This window comes from Cydia splendana, chromosome 17, assembly GCF_910591565.1.
Source record: "Cydia splendana chromosome 17, ilCydSple1.2, whole genome shotgun sequence".
In the NCBI taxonomy this organism is placed as follows: Eukaryota; Metazoa; Arthropoda; class Insecta; order Lepidoptera; family Tortricidae; genus Cydia; species Cydia splendana.
Genome location: NC_085976.1, coordinates 13,105,227 through 13,121,286, shown reverse-complemented (window position 1 = coordinate 13,121,286; position 16,060 = coordinate 13,105,227). Strand labels below are relative to the sequence as shown.

Sequence of the window (16,060 nt, the reverse complement as noted above, 5' to 3'; positions counted from 1 at the left end):
GGACGAAGAGAAAAATTATCAAAACAGGGTACTTTTGTAAAATTCACACACAAATTAAACCACAAATAGGAATTATTGAAGGCAACCTTGCTTTAAACTAATCTTTATAATAACTGAGACGTATTTTCCTAACAGTTTCCTAACAACTTATGCTATGAGTCAAAACACTTGAAACAACCTGCCTGTAGGTATATCTACGTTGTAAAGTACCCGAATATACGCTCGATATTTTTTAAATTCGTTACATACATGTGTATTACTCCCCATTGCATAGCATTGTAGAGTTTGTACGGAAAGAGAAGAGTCCTGGAATATAAGGGAACCAATACACTATGTGACTATTCTCTTTCCGCACAGACTACCTACCCAAACGTCCCAAACTATTGACTTCCTATGTATTATGTTTTTGGCAAACCACTTTCGTCACTAAATAGGGGCGAAGTTCATATGATTTAAGTATGTGCACCTAATCAGCTTTTCACCCCTTGTTTCCCAGCGATGCCTAGAAAAGGTTTCGTACCACCTCTGCCTCATACGGTGCCTATGTAGCAAAAAATATATACGCCTTCGTCTTGCAAAACGTCGGTTGTGTTATGTTATGAGTACCTACATGAAGTCCCTTGCACGCCAGCAGAATTCTTGCTGCTTGGCGTAACTCAAACGGTGTTTCACGCTCCAGGTCCCTTGTGAAATGCGATTAGCGTCATTAATGCTGACCACTACTAACCTAATATCACGCAATCCTATCTCAATGTATAACTATGTGCTAGATAATGCAGGTAATTGTATCTGTAGCATTTTGCATATGGGCCAAGAAAGTGGAACTTGACCTCTAGAATACATCGGAAAGTGGTACGTGTATGTACTTAAGAAGTTTTAGTTAGTACATATTTATAAACCTTGCTTGAATTGGCATAATTTATTACGTCTGTGCCTAGGTAAGTTAACTCGCTAGAAGATCGATAGAACATTGATATGAAACTACTAATACTTTCAAGACAACCAAAAGGTCTACTTTCAAGACAAACAGCGACGAAAATATGTCACATTGTATTTAAGCTCAGTTGTCAACGGTAGGTAGTCATAGGGTTTTCTATGAAGTTTTTAAAATATCTAGCTGTCGACAGTGTCGACTAACCTAGTGTAGACGTATCAAGTGACGTCACCCATTGATCCTAAATAGCTATATCGGAAAAGTCTGGACAGTTGTATCACATTTATAACGCAATGACGTAGCTTTTGGCACTCCTGGCGGAGGCGTGGCGTCGCCTGACGTCATTTCACGTCGCTTGAAGAATTCGAAAACTGGGTCGGTATACTCGCTATAGTCGCTATTTTCACCTCGTCCTCGCCTAATGAGAGACACCTTGTATTTTTATTGCTTAACGAAGTGAGTCGAGCTTGGAAAGAAAACCAGCCTAATAAGACCTCTACACCCGTAATTTGTCCGGTAGAGTCCGCACCGATTTAAAAGAGAACAAAGTAAGAGGACAGTATAAACGTCATATTTTGTAGAAACATGACATTTATGATGACATTCCACACTTTGTCACTGCAAATGTCATGCAAAATTAGCTTGGTCCGTCCTTAGAAGTTGGTAGGAATGGTAGGTGAATTTTCTCTTTTGGCGTTTTAATTATCATTATTTAGTGATGTGCCTCGTGATTGGGTGCATTGCGTATATCTGGGTCATACAAATGTTATTGTATTCTCTAGCTCGTCTTTCCTGTAGAGTTCTAGACGTCACAAAGTTGAGAGAATCGAAAGCAAATTTTTACGCTGCACCTTTACAGGCCGGGTAATTTTTTTTTCTGTTATTGGGACTCGATAAAGAATATAGGTGCATTATATTTAATTAACTTATACTATATACTACCTACATATATTATCCGCAGAAGAGTTTAACCCCTCTAATTAGCAAGAATATATGAAACAGCCTTCTTTGGAATTCACGAGTTGAGTTGAGAGTGTCTCATACTAAATTATGACCTCATCTCAAAATTCGCACATATCCTGTGGTGGGCTGCCCGAGCTTTAGACTCGCATACACTCTAAGCAATTGTAACAATGTCCCTGAGAAAAGGTCACTGCCCATTAGAGACGATATGCGACAAGTTCACCAATCAGAACACGCGAGTGCTCATTGACCTTTAAAGAGGGCCGGGAGTTTATCTATATAGTAGTCCCTGTAGTTGTCCACGCATGTATGGGTGGACGAGATCTTGGGGTTGTGGAAACCTATAAACCTAGAATATATTATACTGAAGCGATCGACATCATGTTCTGTAGGACCTGACAATTTTCCACCATACCTACATTGTCAAGGGGTGTATGGAGCAGTTGAAAGTTCCCATTCATTTCTTATTCAACCTGGCAATTTCAACTGGCACTTATCCAAAGCTATGGAAGACAACAAGAGTGAGGCCTATTCCAAAGACTAGCGACACCGCTAATGTTGAAAACTATAGGCCTATAGCTGTACTTTCCACAATGGCAAAGTTATTCGAGTCGATAGTGCATAACATATTAGCAACACAATTGAAACCACATTTGTGCGATGCTCAGCATGGCTTTAGAGCAAATCGCTCCGTCGACACCAACCTGCTAACTTTGACGGCCACTACTCCGAGCATCTTGATAGAGGCACCCAGGTCGATGTTCTGTATTTAGATTTCCGAAAAGCTTTCGATCGCGTAGATAACGACGTACTTATGAGGAAGTTAAATGGCTTCTCGCCAAGGTTGCTTGCTTTCTTCGCTAGTTATTTGCGCGATCGTCAGCAGTACGTTCGTTATGGGTGTTTCGTCTCGGCTCCGTATCATACCAGGTCTGGGGTCAGTCAGGGTTCGATACTTGGCATTGGCTTGATAAATAAATCAAAATCAAAGTGATTTGTTAAGATTTTGTTGGTGGGAACAGTTTTCTCCCGAAATGGAAATTTCATCAAAAAAGTACCTTAGCTAGCAAAGCTATTCTTCCCTCTTTTAATTACAAACACATCCCTCGCTATACGCATCCCTGCACATCTCTGGTGGAAACGCAGCCTAATAAATGGCGGGACGAATGACGAATAAGAGTGTAAACAGCTCTTATTAGCCTGTCACACGAGAATGTAAACGCTGTATTAGAAATCTTAAGAGCGCTCTTACAAGAAAAGTCGAAATAATGCAAAATTGATGATACTAGTCGACAAAATTCAGGACTTTGCGCTCATTATTAGAAACAATGAGTACTTGTTCCAGTAAAAGCGTCTTCTTATCTTTATAAATATCGTTGTAAATATTAGAAAAAGGACTTATTAAATTAGTAATGATTTTTTTTCTGATGGTCGTTTCCGGAAAACCCCGTGAAGCACTGAATGGCGAGCTCTTATTTGGAAATGTTGAGAATTTTACTCTGCTAAACCTGGCTATTTTGTATTACTAATACCCTGTACTTTAGGCATATCAAACTATATTTTTCCTACATACCTTTGAGAAAGAGAAAATCAAAGTAAAACGAACTCGATTTTCTCTCCGAAACAAGTGTCAATTCCTACGAAAATCTACTTAATATCCAAGTCATTTTCATACTCAAGCAATCTGCAACGTTTGCTTATACTGTTGGTATACATTAGTGTTTATGAAATTCTACTATAATTTTTTGGCAATTTTTTGAAAACTACTCTATATTACCGATGACGCGCGCTGCGCCAGCTCAGTGCCGCGGCAGAGCTTGTAGAGGCAGGACGTGTGTCGGTCGGCTCCGCACATTTTCAACGGCGACGACGAGGTTTTTTATCATTGTGTGCGGCGGGCGCCGTGTAAAACGCTATACTGTGTGCGTGTAAACCGCAACGAGAGACTTTGATCCTAGCACTGTTTTTATAGTATTATAATTTATAATGGTACAGTTTAATAAACTACCGGACAGGATTAAAAATATTTGAAACGACCTGACATTCTATATGTATTTATATGACTCAAGATAGTACTCAGGGTCTGATGATGGAGCCGGAAGGTGGTCACCGGTACCAATCAACCATGCAACTAAACCACTTCGTGTTTGGGCTCGTTTGATTCGGCTCAACAAGATCTTTGACTTAAGATAGTACTCAGGGTCTGATGATGGAGCCGGAAGGTGGTCACCAGTACCAATCAACAATGCAACTAAACCACTTCGTGTTTAGGCTCGTTTTATACGTCACAACAAGATCTTTGACTTAAGATAGTACTCAGGGTCTGATGATGGAGCCGGAAGGTGGTCACCGGTACCAATCAACCATGCAACTAAACCACTTCGTGTTTGGGCTCGTTTGATTCGTCTCAACAAGATCTTTGGCACAAGATAATACTCAGGGTCTGATGATGAAGCCGGAAGGTGGTCACCGGTACCAATCAACCATGCAACTAAACCACTTCGTGTTTAGGCTCGTTTGATTCGTCTCAACAAGATCTTTGACACAAGATAGTACTCAGGGTCTGATGATGGAGCCGGCAGGTGGTCACCGGTACCAATCAACCATGCCACTAAACCACTTCGTGTTTAGGCTAGTTTTATTCGTTTCTATAAGATCTTTGACACAAGATAGTACTCAGGGTCTGATGTTGGAGCCGGAAGGTGGTCACCGGTACCAATCAAACATGCAACTAAACCACTTCGTGTTTAGGCTCGTTTGATTCGTCTCAACAAGATCTTGGACACAAGATAGTACTCAGGATCTGATGATGGAGCTGGAAGGTGGCCACGGGTACCAGTCTACCATGTAACTGAACCACTTCGTGTTTGGGCTCGTTTGATTTGTCGCAACAAGATCTTTGACACAAGGTAGTACTGAGGGTCTGATGATGGATCCGGAAGGTGGTGACCGGTACCAATCAACCATGCAACTAAACCACTTCGTGTTTGGCTTCGTTCGATTCATCGCAACAAGATCTTTGACACAAGTTAGTACTCAGGGTCTGATGATGGAGCTGGACTGTGGCCACGGGTACCAGTCTACCATGTAACTGAACCACTTCGTGTTTGGGCTCGTTTGATTTGTCGCAACAAGATCTTTGACACAAGGTAGTACTGAGGGTCTGATGATGGATCCGGAAGGTGGTCACCGGTACCAATCAACCATGCAACTAAACCACTTCGTGTTTGGCTTCGTTCGATTCGTCGCAACAAGATCTTTGACACAAGTTAGTACTCAGGGTCTGATGATGGAGCTGGACTGTGGCCACGGGTACCAGTCTACCATGTAACTGAACCACTTCGTGTTTGGGCTCGTTTGATTCGTCGCAATAAGATGTTTGACACAAGATACTACTCAGGGTCTGATGATGGAGCTGATGATGATAGACAGGTACCCGTCGCCACCTTCGCGCTCCATCATCAGACCCTGAGTACTACCTTGTGTCAAAGATCTTGTTGAGATGAATAAAACGTGCCTAAACACGAAATGGTTTAGTTGCATGGTTGATTGGTACCGGTGACCACCTTCCGGCTCCAACATCAGACCCTGAGTACTATCTTGTGTCAAAGATCTTGTTGAAACGAATAAAACGAGCCTAAACACGAAGTGGTTTAGTTGCATGGTTGATTGGTACCGGTGACCACCTTCCAGCTCCATCATCAGACTCTGAGTATCACCTAGTGTCAAAGATCTTGTTGAGACGAATCAAACGATCCTAAACACGATGTGGTTTAGTTGCATGGTTGATTGGTAATGGTACCTTCCAGCTCCATCATCAGACCCTGAGTACTGTCTTGTGTCAAAGATCTTGTTGAGACGAATCAAACGAGCCCAAACACGAAGTTGTTTAGTTACATGATAGACTGGTACCCGTGGCCACCTTCCAGCTCCATCATCAGACCCTGTGTATCTTCAGTGTCAAAGATCTTGCTGAGACGAATCAAACGAGCCTAATCATGTTACTACATGGTTGATTGGTATCCGTGACCACCTTAATCATCATCAGATCCTCAGTACCAGTTCGTTTTTAAACCCTCGTTGATACAAACTTTACAACCTATAGGTACCAAATGCAATGACGAAACATGTAAATAAGCGAGTAGGTACCTATAATTTCTTTCGAGTAATATACCTTCATAAGTACGAGTATGGGGCTATTCATAAATTACGTCGTTTCAAATGGGAGGAGTGGGGGGGGGGGGGGGTCTGGACATCGGATGATGGTAACATGACGTAGGAGGAAACAGATTCATCCGAAGCTTGATTTTTGGATTATTTGAAAGGTGGGGGGGTCAAAAATCGTCAAAAATAGATGACGTAATTTATGAACAGTCCCTATGTACATTTGCACTGCATTTAGTATTTTCGTACTTACCAAATAACAGTTTTAGAACTTTAAAAGTTAAGTACAGTTAGTGTTGTTATGGTTGATTTCAATATGCTTCGCGAAGGATCAAGAATGTTTAATCCATCATTGTAGTGCGAGTGTGGTAGAAGGGATCGGCGTACTGAGCTCGCACGGCCTGCCGCAGCGCGTAAAATACCTAAACTCGCTCAACGCCGAAATGTAATAGCGCTCTTAAATTAAGATTTTTTATCATTTTTATCAAGACGTCTGTTACGACATGACAAACTACTTAATATATATAATTAAAAACAATCTTATCTCAAACTCTCGTCCATTCTTCGTGAACGTCTTAAACTTGACCTCATTCGTACAAACGGGATGAAAAGAGAAAATATGGTTGACAAACGGTGTCTACGCTTCAACCTATAAGTAGGTAGGTATATAAGGTCTTCGTCATGTTCGTGTAAGTACTATGAATTCATCCTTATTAGTGTTATTAAAAACAACAAAATACTTAAATTCGTAGGTACATTCAGCAGCTAAGTAGCTACTTCCGCAGCCTCCGCTGCTAGTGCGGGCGGGCGCATCTCTAACCAAGTGGTTAAAAAGATCAAAATGACTTATACAATGAAGTTGTGTTCATTTTGAATATCTGCAGACTATAATATTGTTGCTTAAATAGCCTTTAGTTTAGTTAGACGAAATTTGAAGTCGCAAGTCGCATATTTGAAGTTACTTTTTTGAAAATGTATTTTCTAGTTTATTTTTCCGAAAGCCTTGGTTTCCTAGTCAACCTGGGCGATGACGGTACAATAAAGTGATACTTTCTATGCCTATGTTCTCCCACTTATTCTAAAGTAAACATATCATATCATATGGATAGTAAAATATGTACCTACCGGGTACCTATTGCAATTAGTTTCGGTCGTTAATTCTGGCGGAACACGATTTCAGATCACGAATGGAAATAGGTAAAACGTTAAAACATTTATTACTGTTATAAATGTTATAATACGTTGTCTTACATATTATATACATAAAATATTCTGGGAAAAAGAGTTTTAAACCAATATTTAATGAACGCCCATATCTTAAATTACTTATTATCTATTTTGCATCGATCAAACGGATGTTATCTCGCGAAGATTTTGGTTTGGTTTGCAATCCAACCGGTGGGGCATTCATTGTGATAGTGTTTTGTTTGTTACTCTGTTTACATTTTCATAATACATTATGTACTATTTGACCCTCCATAGTGAATTGAAAGGTAAAACAAAATAGGTCACTTTCGTGAAAATTAAAATGCCTGCGCCAATTTTTGGGGAAGCAGGGATATTATAACCCTTCATGCTGCTGCAGCATAGGTATCGTTTTTATAGTTCTTAAGTAATTGGGCAGTTAAGTAATCAGATGAAACTGTATAAAACAAATTAAAAAATGTGTCTGCTTACTGTCTCCTCTCGGCATGCAACGACTCGCTTCGGTGCAATTTCAAAAACGCCTTCCGAATCGTAGCTAACGGCAGACTGTCCCTCCTCAAACTAAATCTCACACGACCACAGTGCGGGACTGACGGAGCTGGCAGTAGTTCCTCCATTATGGTTTACATACAACAATTACGATTATTTACGATGAAGTTAAAAAGGCACCCTTAGAAACATTACACCACACGCACTCAAAAGTAATGGTTTAAAAAAAGTTTATAAGAACACCGATCGCGTTAAAAATCAGTCAGTGATTTTGTCGTAATGAAAAATTGTACGTTTTTAACTGATCACGTTTATGCAGCAGTCGGCAACCTTTTAAGAAAAATACTATACTATATCGGTCTTTGGATTATAAGATTTTGTCTGTTATTACTCTAATTAGAGACTCGCAAGCGGCTCGCGAGCCGCACTTTTCCGACCCCCGCGTTAAAGAACGAGTAACAGCAATTTTTCAGGAACAATTCAAAACACTTTAGCAACACTAATAACGTTTTATCAACAACTCCATGATTTTATGTAATATACACCTTTTCAGTAACACGGCACAACACAATGTTACAGTCGTTTCATGTCTTATCACACTCTCATATTTGCATTGGAGATAGGCAGATGAATAAATACGACTCCCACTTACCTAATAATTTTGCATTAGTTGAGCTTATATGCATACATTTCAGTGCAAGTAAATAGTTATGTTGTACTGTACATAATTATGCACTTTGAATAGTACGAATAAAGTGTTTTTGCATGGAAAACATGGTAAAAATTTATATGATAGTTATTTTCCAATAAAATACTGATAAAAACGAAGGTTAATCTAATCGGAAAATAGATATCTATAGTTTTGTAAATATAAGATCATGTTTCACACCTAACAAAATTTTCAGTAAACTCTGGTGGTGACATTTCACCTGCTGTATGATGCTTATGGCTATTTCGGTGGCTATACGCGGTAAACACGCGCGGAGTTGCTGTCGCGTATGCCGCTTGTCGCTATTGTGCACCTCCACCACCTAATCGTGGTGGAGGTGCTCTACAATATTACACCGTATGGCTACTGCAATGAACCATTGTGTCCCTGTCGCACGCTTTAACCGACCCGCCTACGCCATGATATTGAAATTGATATCTGAGGGTATAAGACTCTCTGTCCGGGTAGCGCTGGTGTAGGCACGCGATGATGCCGCCGCGTATGTCGCCCGTGGCTGTCGCCTACCTCCTCCACCAGCCTGTCCTACGAGCATGGACCTTATGGCTATCGTTATAAAATATTGTATTCCTATCGGTTAATTGCCTAGACCGCCTTCTCTACAGTAAACCTAGGACTATAGCAATAAGACTCACTGTCCGGGTAGCGCCGGTGTAGGCACGCGGAGATGCCGCCGCGTATGTTGCTCGTCGCTGTCGCTCGCCTCCTCGACGCCGACGACCGCGCAGCTCGACCCGCCCGCCGACCTGTGAAAATAAACTTTAAGACTTTGGGAATAACGGCGAAATGGTTTAGGTATTATAAGACCTATGGAACCAAAATCTTAAATAGCTTGTCTTAACAAGCTATTTAAGATTTTGAAGGAGGAAGGAAGGAAAGGGGGTGATTTTTACTCGTTTTAATTTCACGGTTTTCCAATACAGCGGTCGAAAGCAATTAAGGCTGAATTAGACGCGCATCTTAACTAGTTTAAAATAAGCTTTATCAACTCTACCTTCCTGTCTCTGTTCTCTAGCTGTCTTGTCTCAACTATCTCGGTTTAGAGTACCAGAGTTCTTACCTATGTACTGCTGTACAAGCCCAGGGTTTTCTTACCACCGTATTTCACTGAAATGTACCTACCTACGAGTACATTTCAGTCTACTAAATCTATATTTTTCAAGATCTGCCTAATTCTTATGAACTCTTCTAATCTTATAATTCTCATTCTTCTAAGTCTAATTGCCACGACCCGAAGCAAAAAGTCACCGTTGCAGCTTGGACTAAAATGTTTTCGTATGTCTGCCCGCTGTTCTCCTCCACATTTCTCACCGCATTCTCGTGAACCTTTGTGACATAGATACCTACTCAGAAAGTGACCTACATCTAATGTGGCGTCCTAAGAAAGTGTTCTACCTGTAAATTGACGTCCTCAGAACGTGACACAAGTCGAAAGTGACAAACATATTATATTATATGCTGCGAATGGCAGTTATCTTGCTTTTATTTTTACGAGCTTTCAATTGTAGTCATGTCCTTTTAACCATTAATACGTTTACGAGCTGAAGCTTCAATCGTTAAATCTCACACATTGAAATTACCTATGAAACTAGAACACATGTTTAGATGATGTGGCCTCTAAAAAATCGCCTCTGCCTTGATAACGGATAAAACAAATAAAATGACCCATTCGCGTCCACGCGAGGGTCGCTCGCTAAAAGGATTAAGGCTCACTCAGTAAAGACTAGGATTTACTCGAACGTGCTCATAAAAACGTCACGGAAGTTGGGGGTCGTTGACAATACCCAATTGGAAGCCTTACGACTCTTACGAGGCTTGGGACAAGACGTTCATCCGTTTTGTGCACGTGATGTATATAGGAATGGAATTATCCTAGTGCAGGAAATAACTACCTACACACGACTCTTTCGGCATACAATTTCGGCTATTTGAGTTCCCCGAAAAAGAAATTTGCTTTGACAGACCAAAAAAATTGGTGCCATTTGAAACAACATAAAACTGGCAAGTTTCACTAATTCTTGCAGTGTCTGACTTTTCTTTAAGAGTTTTACTCAGGGGTTTTACGAGGTTGACGATGAGTATGTGAAATATTATGACGTTAACGTTTGTGAATTCTAGCCAAGAAACTCAGGTGATATAGCAATTATTTGGACTGTTTATCGATATGTATTGTTAGCTTTAATAATGAAAATATGTTATCTATTATACACTTGATGTCGAAAGTAACAAGCCAAACAAACATCACATATGTACGTACGTAATAAATATACTGCATAAATAAATGTACAAATATCTAAATTGTGTACGAGTGCACTATAAATGAAATGGTAGTTAACGTCAAATGTATAATAGTGGTATAGTTGAATCATCGAGAGCGTGGAATTGCATATGTAGTAGTATTGTTTGTTTACAGGCATTCTATATTTGAATTTTCTATTTTCTTGTACTATCAGCATACAACCACTACAAATGCAATTCCATCTTCTCGATAATTCAACTATAAAGGTAGATTAGCTCAAAAACTTTCTGTTTTATATATGTTAGTTGACATTTTTTTATTTCAACGTCGAGTCACGTCAAGCCCAAGCCTCAGATGTGTACAACCAAAATAAGCGAAAAGCACTTCTTGACCTGAAAATTAATATATAACAATTGTAAGTTGTAACCTTTGTTCAGAAAACCAACAGGAAGTAAAGTAGGTATGCAACACTGAGGAAAGCTGCTCGCTGCACTGACTATTGCAATGCTCGAGATGTGACGATTACATGTTACAAATGTTACAATTGTTACAAGTCAATCTCCACCATTAAATAAAGAACCTACTAATTCATGCACATGCGCTAAGTTAGTACCTTGGCATTATAAGCTCTCAAAAAGCTGAAGCCGCTAAGCCGAGGTATTTAGGTTAAATATACTCCATACACGCCATGCCGCTACCTAGAAACATAAGGCGATAAAAATGCTAGGTCTAGAACGGGTTCAGGTATAGTACATCGGTAATTCTTTGGCGTTACACATGCTACAGTCTAGATATTTAAAATATTTATTCATACAGGGAGTTCACGAACTAAATATGGTGTGCCATTGCTCTACATTTTAACTGCTCTCTAAGGTAATTGGTAGTTCGGGTACCGAGTAGCTAGGCTAGGACAAAAAAAAACATGCAAACATTATAGATAAAGATATAAAGTATTAAGTATACATTTGTTTAAAAAAAGTGAGTAAGTTAAATGCAAAAGTAACAATTAAGTAATTAAAAAATAAAAATACTTTAATAAATTCGTGTCGTAAGTTGCGTTAATTATTTAATTGACACAAAGTAGCTATTAAAAATCTGTTAAGCACGTTAATCTACCAAATACCATGTTAGCATTAGCACACAGAGTACAGTCAGCAACAAATGGATAGTGACAGTCAAAGTGGTCAAATATAGTAACACACCTCTGATAGTATAGAAATAAGAATATTGTCAAATATGTATATCAATATTTATCCACTTTGTCTGTCGCTATATGCTAACTGTACCTACCTGTTACTGCCCATATGTTTATGTCAAATATCAATACCAATAGTCACTACAGCCCGAAAATTGGAGTATAAAAACAAGAATTCTGCCTGCTTGACTGAAATAAAACTTCAGTTCCTCAAGTAACCAATTTTCGCACTCCGTTTTAAATAACGTTATACCCAGGCTTTGATCAAGTTATAAAAATATCGTTATTTAAATAACATGTCAACTTTGATGCCGTTAATGAAAATACATTGTTTTTCATAAGATATTTAAATCTATCTAAAATACCGATGCTTACAGAAAATAACGATATTAGTATAATTAATCTAATGAACGTATCGCTAATCAAGAAAACATTAAGTTACCAATCTACTAATTAACTTACCGAAATATTCTTCTAAAGCGACTAATGACTTGGTATTTGATGTGCACTTGTTTCACTCAACTCGAGTCTATCCACACTTGGGAGGGTCACGACCATCATTTATCTTAGTTTATGTTATCGGCACATTGTATTTTGTATAGTTATGTAATTACTTTGGATAGAAAACTACTTGGTTTCACTGGAAGAACTTATTGAGCTGATGCTAAAGAAAACAAATACAAATAATTGTTTTAAATGACATTAATATCAAAAACACCGTGGGGTCTATGCCGCAGGCGGAGCTGCTGAATGGAGAGTTCTATTTATGATTGTTTTGTTATAGGTAGGTACTTAAGTTTAATCTTAGTGTTAATTTTAATTTATTTGTAGTTTTAGTTTATTGGCATTTAATCGTAAGTTATTAAAATTCTCTTGTTAAAGCTTTAAATAAAAAGAATGTTTAAAGGTATAACACCCCACATGGTTAAGACCGACGTCACGGTCCCTCGCAGCCATGATTGAGAAATTAACTCGACACCTATGATGAAGTCTCCAAGAGTCTCCAGACCGGGATACCTACCTACCGAGGCTCATAAAAGCCGAATTAACCAGAAAACTCAGAAAAGCCCCTAACCGAGGGTTTCACGTGCCTCTCGTCCATCTCAAGTTTTTGGGCAATTTACATTAACTTAAAGTGTGCGTGTTAAATGTGTTGAAGTATTAGTTAAATTAACAATATAAGTCATATGTTACGTATCAACATAAAATGTTATGTTTTATCTAGTGTGATGCCGTACAACACGCATTACATAATATGTGTTTATTGTCAATTGGATTATTTGCACATAACACTCGTTCAACTGTTACTTTAAAATTCTTTTCACCACACCAGCTCGGAAAGCCTTACTTTGCACTTCAAAAACTGATAGCAAAGTTGCATTTTATTCACATGTGAGGCAAAGTAATCAAATGCAAATTTTGAGTTGTTTTCTTATGTTTGCTGGTAGAATTGACTTTTAAATGATGATTTTGGATGATAAATATTTAATAACATTAATTTGGATTTGATTTGGTTTGATTTTGTTTGATATTTTACATTTAATATTTGCTTCGGGTTGGTGTGGTGAAAAATTTTGTGTTTCACTCGGGGGCAAATTTTGTTTAACCCTCGTGCTTTGAAACCCTCGCAACGCTCAAGATTCCATTTCCGAACCACTCGCTACGCTCGTGGTTCAATTTTGGAATCTTTCGCTTGCTTGGGTATCAATATTAGCACGAGCGGTTAAACAACAACTTTGCCCCCTTGTAAAACAAATAACTATTTCATTGGTGTGCCTACTCTGCAATAACGTCACAAGCTAAATATATATAGCTATAGTATACATATAGATATCTGTCAATGTTTAATATTAGGTTAAACACAGATCAATCAGCAATCTCGTAAATAAATATTTCTAGGTAGGTAAATACAGTTTTTAATCATTTGCCTTTTTCTAGGGTAAAACACCCATTAAGTATATCGTCGGGTGACAAGCAAAAGTCACTAAGTACTATCAAAAAATTAAAGTAACAATGCACTTTATTACACTTGTAACACGGTTTATTGTCCAATAATTTCAATGGTGTTAGTTAGTGACTTTTGCTTGTCACCCGACGATATGCACTCAGATTTTTTATGGTTAAATGTATACATACAATCAAGAAGTCCCGGTAATAGGTAGTTTTACCTTAAATAGGTTTATTAATCTGATATTGATTGTAACTCTGCTCGGCAACTGAAACTCGATAACGATAATAGTTATTTCCTCATAGCAGTAGTGGTTTGCCTCGCAATTCAATCTTTTATCTAAGAATGTCAATTTAGATACCTACGTGTTATGTCAAAGTTGGTACCTAACATGGAAGAATATAGAGTCCAAAGAGTCTTCTGCTTTTTGACGGCCTCCTAGCCTAGTCGGTAGTGACCCTGCCTACGAAGCAGGAGGTCCCGGGTTCGAATCCTGGTAAGGGCATTTATTTGTGTTTATCACAAATATTTGTTCCTGAGTTATGGATGTTTTTTATGTATATAAGTATTTATATATAATTATATATTATGTATAACGTCGTCTAGTACCCACAACACAAGCCTTATTGAGCTTACCGTGGGACTAGATTGATCTGTGTAAAATTGTCCTATAATATTTATTTATTTATTTATTATATTTATTCTGCTTAAGACGAAACTTAAGTTCTTTTTAATTTGTTAGAGTTCCAAAGCTATAAAGTTGAGTTCATTTCAGAGAATACTCCATTTTTTTTACAATAAAATTCAAACCGCAGTGTCTTCACAAAATTCATGAGTACACAAATAATAAAATTAAGCTTTTTTTAAACTGTTAAATTTAGAATTTGCAGTTAATTGAACTGAGGTGTTACCTGTAGGTACGGTTGTTTATTTAAAAAAAATTACATGTTAGTTCATTAAATTAAATTAATACATTATGTACCTACGGAAAAAAAAAATTAAGCGATATTTTGCCTAGTCAAGTTATCCTATGGTTTACAATTTTACAGTACCTACATATGGTGCTAATTTATCGCCCTAGTGGGGTAACTAATAGCACTATACGTGCGTAGTGCGTGTGTCGAAAATTTTTAGGGCCATATGTACTGTAAAACGTTATACAATACACGTGCGAAAAGGTAATTCGCAACTCGTGTCGATTTAAAACACTCCCTTCTGTCGTGTTTTAATTTATCGCCACTCGTTACGAATTTCGTACTTTTTGCACTTCTATCGTAATATAGGTACCTACTATTATTATTAATGTCATTTAAATATAAGGTATAATATACTACACGTATGTTTACACACGTACACACACATTTCATTCAGTAATGAATTATCGGAAATTTTATCATATTTTTTACGAATGTAGGCAAAAGGCTCCTTTCCGTGCGCACGCAGGTAGTGTAACGTATTAAGTATATTACTTATATCTATCACGCCGGTTTTGCCAAAACATCCTTGACACTAATCTTTCTCTCAGCTTTAGTAGGTGTTGTAATACGCAATCAATATTTCTCTCATAAACACTCATTAAATTAAACAAATGAAAAACGCCCTACAAAACTAAACAACTGAAAATCGGTAAGCACAGCTCAATGTAACAAATGTAATCAGTAATCACTGAAACGACAATATTACGTATTTGGTGAAGATTAAATACGTTTTTTGTTAAACTTGACACTTGTAATACGTTACACTCTACAAAATTCCGCGTTCACAACAAGAATCACATACACACTGTCCCTAACAAACCATCGCGCTGTCATCTGGGCTAGGCGCAGAAATCTAAAGGAAATTGTGCTTTCGCTTCAAGAGTTAGGGTTACTTTTTGCATGATGGTTGAGTCAGCCTAGGGAACCATGCGCGGTGGTGCATTGCGCATAATATTGATTGCAATCATATGAATGACAGAAAAAGTGGCGGCAATTTTGTTTCGGCCTACCTAAGATGGCAAGTTAAATAAATAAAATGTTGTAAAGTAAGGACACATACGCGAGTATCGCGGTTTTTCAGTAGATTTGAAAATTACTCCATGTTAACATAACCATTGTGTATCCAATAACTAGAAGGAAAGTGTAAGGCTTCTATTGTGGCACAAGATAAATATACACTCGTTACGAGCCCTTGTAACTTCTAACCTGTCACATAAC

At 38.2% G+C, this 16,060-nt stretch overlaps 1 protein-coding gene across 1 annotated transcript in view; it reads right to left on the bottom strand.

Moving 5' to 3' along the window:
* The window catches only part of LOC134798858 (uncharacterized), a 106,230-nt gene that overhangs the window by 63,441 nt on the left and 26,729 nt on the right, over window positions 1–16,060 (bottom strand). Inside the window, exon 4 of the mRNA XM_063771249.1 lies at window positions 9,119–9,229. Within this exon, the coding sequence (XP_063627319.1) occupies window positions 9,119–9,229 (111 nt within the window). The remainder of the gene's footprint in view (window positions 1–9,118; window positions 9,230–16,060) is intronic.